The sequence below is a fragment of the Castor canadensis genome, chromosome 3 (genome assembly GCF_047511655.1).
Source record: "Castor canadensis chromosome 3, mCasCan1.hap1v2, whole genome shotgun sequence".
NCBI lineage: Eukaryota > Metazoa > Chordata > Mammalia > Rodentia > Castoridae > Castor > Castor canadensis.
Window position 1 is genome coordinate 14,829,643 of NC_133388.1, and position 5,616 is coordinate 14,835,258.

General features: G+C 52.4%; 1 protein-coding gene across 1 annotated transcript; it reads right to left on the minus strand.

The window, feature by feature from the left end:
* Window positions 1-281: 281 nt before the first annotated feature.
* On the minus strand, window positions 282-4,461 carry LOC109700259 (putative serpin A13). Its single transcript, XM_020185363.2, has 4 exons — window positions 3,874-4,461; window positions 1,926-2,196; window positions 588-708; window positions 282-428 (listed from the first exon to the last, which is right to left on the minus strand). Exons 1-4 carry the CDS (start codon window positions 4,448-4,450, stop codon window positions 282-284), a joined length of 1,116 nt encoding a protein of 371 aa, XP_020040952.2. The 5' UTR covers window positions 4,451-4,461.
* Window positions 4,462-5,616: the final 1,155 nt, after the last annotated feature.

The following is a 5,616-nucleotide window of genomic DNA, read 5'->3' on the forward strand; positions in this document are numbered from 1 at the left end:
TCTGTTCCTAGGGACAAGTCTGACCTATGTCCCCTCCACTCTGTCCTTTCTAGGTCTTTTGAGATCTTTCTAGGGTGCAAATGTCCTCAAGCTACTTTCCATGCTTAAAAACTCCTGCAAATTCTTATTAGGCCTCAGGACAGAGTCCCAGGTCATTAAAGCAGCTAACAGGGTCTTACAGGGCCTCAGATCCACACAGATGGGGACTTTCATTTCCCTGAGGCACCAGCCTCTTCCTCCAGGCTGTCCCTCCTGTGTCCTGTGGCCTCTCAGTCTTGTCTTCACACAGCTGTCCTCAGGCCTGACAGCAGGAATGGCCTCCCAGGCAGCCTCAGCACTTGCCACTGGACATAACTTGCACATCTTTGATCTCTTTCCTTGTCATCCTCTGGCTGGAATGGTGACTTGTTGGGGGCAGGGGTGGTGTCCTGTGATGGCAGGTGTGCAGTTAAGTGGAACATGCAGAACCAACGAGACACATGCAAAGTTAACCCACACAGCTCCTGTCCCCAAGGAGGTCCTAGACAGCTCTTAGTGTTTATGGAAAGACACCAAGACACCCCTCCCCCAACCTATCCCAAACTTACTTTAGACACATTCAATCCAAGCTGCCTGGGAAAGTCTCCACCCACGTTCACTTGAGGGAGGAACATCTCCAGTCTGGAGGTACCAGAAATGGAAAATTTAGGGAAATAGAAGTCGACTTCTCTGTGGAGAAACAAATTGGCTTGCTGTGGCGATCCCAGATGGGCTGCGAGATTTACGTGCAGTTTCTGCCTGCCCAGGCCTGTGCCTGTCCCCCTCTCCCTTACCCCTTTCTTTGCCCACTCCCCACTTCCAGCCCAATCTCCCAGGGGTAGCAGGAGAGAGCTTCTAAGATGTGCACATCCCCACGTCACAATGTTCACAGGCTCCTGTCACCCTGCACAGCTGCTGCTGCTTCAGGACCTGGCGCTCCAGCCCTGGCCACTCTCCAGTCCCCTCCAAGTCCTCCCCTCCATGTTCTTCACCTGGGGCTCTTCCTGGAACTTCCTGAGCTCCCGGGGTGACCAGCTCTAGCCAGGCTGCACCTTGTTCCCAGGCCCTTGCATGTGTCAATTCCTCGTCCCCATTCCCCTCCCCAGCTGCTCCTCTCAGGAGTGTCTTATCCACACATACCTGAGTGATCACCTGCTCTGTGAAGGCTCACCTGTCCCCGGAAGGCGGAACGGACCAGTGCATTGTGTATCACCTGTTATTTTAAAAAAGAATAGCAGCTCCCCCTCGAGGTTTACATGTCCCTGTCATCATAACTGTGCTTCTAGAGCAAGAAAACCAAGGCCCAGGGAGGGATGATAGTCACCCAGAGTGCCACCATATCTGTAGCAGAAATGGGACCAAACCAGAGTGCAGACCGCAGGTCCACTGCTCCCTCCCTGGTCTCAAACTGGTACCTTTTGGGAGACAAGGGACAGTACCTGCAGGTGGCAGTGCTTGGGAAAAAGTGACAAGGCCCAGGGCTGATATGCTCTGGGTAGTAACAATGTCCGAGGGGTGACAGTGTCCGAGGGGTGATGAGTCATGGAGAGTGAAGGTGTCCTGAAGGATGACAATGCTCTAAGAATGACAGTGACCTGGGGATGTTAAAATCTTAAAGGGCGAAAATTAACTGAGATAATGGAGCCCTGAAAGATGACAGTGCAGTGAGAGGTGACTGTTGCCAGTGTGGTGACAATACACCGAGAGGTGACATCACCCTGGGTGGTGGCAATGTTTTGAGAGGTGACAGTGTCCTGGGTGGTGACAATGCACTGGGAAGTGACAGCATCCTGGGTGGTGACTGCATAGAGGTGACAGTGCCCTGGATCATGACTTGCAGGGGACAGCACAGCCAGGGAAGCACCGGGCCCAGCTCACTGGGCGTCCAGTGTGCTGAGGGAGCCTACCGCGTCCCAAGCAGGCCATCCCACTTGATCAGCGTTTCAGGCAGCAGTGCGCCTTCCAGCTGGCCCAGCTTGCCACGGTCAGGGAAGACGAAGAAGGTGGTGGCGTTAGCGGTGTGGTCCATCTGCAGCACGGAGCACTGCAGCTCAGGGTCTCGCAGGAAGCAATGATGGGCCTTCTGCTTCACCATGGGGACCTGCACAGCCCTGTGCTCATCCACAAAGAACTCCCTCAGGCGGGTGGCACTAGGGTCAAAGGGCTGCGCCCACCTGGCTAACGAGAAAAGGAATGCCCATGTCACCCTTGTGGAGAACCAAGAGGGGTTGCAGGGTCGGGGCGGGAAGCGCTGGAGTGCCAGGTCCCCAGCCTGGGAGCTAAGGCCAGCTCAGTGATGCACTCCTGACCTAGGTGACCTCCCTGAACTCTGTCCCCTTATTTGTAAAATGTTAAATACAATTAAATCCTATTTCAACAGTAGAATAGTATTGAACTGGCATAAGTACTGTTACTCTCTGCTAGAGTTTGGGTCTTGAATGTCCTCCAAAGGCCCATGTGCTCAAGGCTTCGTCCCCAGGGTGGTGGTCTGGAGGAACCTTAATGAGGTGAGGCCTCGTGAGAGATTTTCAAGCCATTGAGGCATGCCCTAGAAGGGGATTGTGGGACCCCAGCCCCTTCCTCTGCTTCTCTTTTTGCATCCTGGCCTCGAGGAAAGCAGTGTTGCTCCATGACATGCTGTCATCCTGATGTGCCCAAAGCAATGGGGCTAACTGATTATGGCTCAAGCCTCCAAAACTATGAGCCAAAAGAAACCTTTTCTCTTTACAAGTAAATTTACTCAAGTATTTTGTTATGGCATCAGAAAACTGACTGACACATTTTCTCTTCTCAATCTCTCTGGGTGGTAGCTATTTGAGGAAAAAAACCCACGTCATTGTGGTGCAAGGTCCTCTGGAGACAAGTGTAGATTTGGAGGTGAGGGTCTGATGGCTAACCACTGAGCTGCAGTTTCCTCATCTGTTCAGTGGACATAATAATGCCTGCCTTATTGGGTTTTGATAAGAATTAAATAAAAGTCTACAAACTGCTAGTGTGTTAATAAGAACTTCATACTTAATGTATGTGTGAACATGCTTACATATAAGTACCATAAATATTACAGATGCATACTTGAGTGATGCCTTACTGACTCAGATAAATGAGGCTTCTTCCTTTAAAAATCTGTTTTCTCATCTGTAGAATGGGCACATTAATCTTAGCCTTATCAGCTAAGCTAAGCCCTACTGCTCCACTCAGGTGAAAGGGTCAAATGAGATCATAGGTGTGGCTCACTGAGGTCTACCAAGTGCTGCAGATGTATAAAGGCTAGTCTCCTCTCCTTAGTGAGGATCAGGGAAAATGGCACCTGTTCCCTGCCTTCCCCATAATGGACACTATAGGGCAAAAGGTGCTGGCCGTTCACACCAACCCAGGCAGAAGCAATAATGGAGACATAGCTCTTTTGGAAAAAATAAAGGACACCTGTTTCAGGACTCTTTATTCTTAAATCCACCCTTCCTGAGACCTGTGGGATGAGGGGGAACCAGACATGCTCTATGACTCTAAAGTTACTCAACCTTGAAGGGGATCTGGGAGTGGGAGCTCTTCCCTATACAGGGTCTTGGGTCTGGGATTTGCCCTTCCACTGAATCAGCGTCTCCCAGGACACGTGTGGGAGACCTGAAGTTCAAACCAGTACCACAGGGAGTTCTTGAGCACACCAGAGGTCAAAAATTCCTTCTTTAAAAACAAACTCAACAAGTATTCAAGAGGAAAAATCCAAGACTCAGTGGACAGACACCAAGGGCCTTCTTATCTGAAGAGCAGGCTTCTTGTTCATTGTAGGGAGCAGAGCTGGGGTGCAGATGGAGCCAGGGTTCCAGAGGCGCTCATGTTGGATATGCACCCTCTTACCTTTCAGGAGCATATGATTCACCAGAACCACTGTGGTTTCATTCCTGAGGTCCTGCCCCCAAGTCCCTAGCCTCCCCCAGGTCTGCTTCTCTATGTAGGCGGCAATGTGTTTCTGGGCCTCCCCCAGGTCCTGTGTGGCCCCCAGACCGCTGAACCTGTGCTGGCCGGTGGTCAGGAGGAACTGGGGCACCTGAACAGGGAGCCTGAGCAGCAGGTCCCAGAAGCTGTCCTGAATCTCAGCCTCCGACACCAAGGTAAGGTTGAACCCCAGGCTCTCCAGGAGCTGGGCCCTGCTGGTTATTGGGGCCCCAAGGGAAAGCTTGGCCAAGGCCAAGTTGATGCTTGCTGGGGAGAAGAGAAAGTTCTCTCCTGGGGTGTCCAGAGCCAACTGTCTGTAGAGGCTGAAGGCAAAGTCTATGTTGCTCACAGAGATTTTGTGGCAGGGCAGGACTGGCCTGGGAGGGATGTCCTGGGGACTGGGGTCAATTTGATTACAAGCAACTTGGTCAACCAGGACAAGGCAATGAGTTATAGTCATGCATGCTGTGATCAGCGGCCACCACTGAGGAGCCTCCATCCCTTAGGTTCCTTGGTCTGAAAGCAGTGACCTGGAAGAAAAGAGCAAGGATGACAGTAACAATCCAATAATACATGGGATTCTTGGAGTACCTGCTCTGTGCCAGGCACTGTGTGCACACTTCCCAGGTGTGTCCTCTCGTAATCCTCGCCACAGCCCGAGGGACAGGAGCCATGGAAATGTTACGTAAGGTGACCAGGGTGAGCCGCTGGTGGGTGGTGGAGTGAGGTCTTGAACCCAGCCTGGGCAGGAGTGGGGTGGGTCAGCAATGAGGGACAGTGTAAGCAAAGAACAACTGCATCATGCACTCGGGGACTCTGTGGGCCACCAAAGGTGCTCCTGCCTCCTCCACACCTGTCTCTGGGTTTAGGCGGCATCTTGGGTCTCAAGCAGCTGAGTCCTCTGCAGTCCTTCCCTGGCCTGAGGGGCTCCTCTGCTGCCCCTCCTCTCGCCCCTCCTGTTCCTGCTTACACATAGGGTAGGTGTCATCTGATAAGCTCACAGCTTTCTACCAGCAGACCCTCCTTGGAACCTCGGCCCCACCAGAACTCAGGTCTGTGACCTTAGGCAACCCACTTAGCCCTTCTGATCCCCATCTCTGATCCCTGGTCTTGGACTTGCAGGGAGCTTGTGAGGAGGGTACGGGGTGGGGTGGGGGGTTGGGGGAGGATCTAGAGGTACAGGAAGGAAGAGCAGGGGAAAAGCAGCTTCTGCTCTGTGGGATGGTGCTAAAGGGTCCTATGTGACAGGTTGGAAGAATTCAAAGGAATGGTGCACCGAATAGACTCAACCCGGGACCTGGCACAGAAGGATCCCAGGAAGTGATGCATGGTACTTCCACAAGGGACCTGGAGCGTCCCCTCCAGCACTCAGACTCAGCCGGCTGAGCTGGAGCCTGGCCTCTGTTTTACTAAGAGCATAAAGTGGACGTTCTTCACTCCACTTAGGAGCCATTGGGTCCATTTGAAAGGTAAATCAGATTCCTTCACTCTGTTCAACACCTCTATGGCCCCGTCACACGTGGGAGGGATCCTGCACTCTGTACCTCACGATCTGGAGAGAAAGCCCTATGTGATTTTGCTCTTGTCAATCTTCCTGACCTCACCCCTCACCATCCTTCCCCTTAGCTTCACTCCAACTGCCATGGCCCTTCTTACTATTCTAGA

Bases quoted from the DNA above. Each gene is read 5' to 3' on its own strand.
- LOC109700259 (XM_020185363.2), bottom strand. From the start codon at position 4,450: ATGGAGGCTCCTCAGTGGTGGCCGCTGATCACAGCATGCATGACTATA. The intron at 709-1,925 runs GTAGGCTCCCTC...GTTTCTCCACAG, and splicing joins GATGGCCTGCTTGGGACGCG to AGAAGTCGACTTCTATTTCC. The intron at 429-587 runs GTAAGTTTGGGA...CTGCCATCACAG, and splicing joins TTGGATTGAATGTGTCTAAA to GACACCACCCCTGCCCCCAA.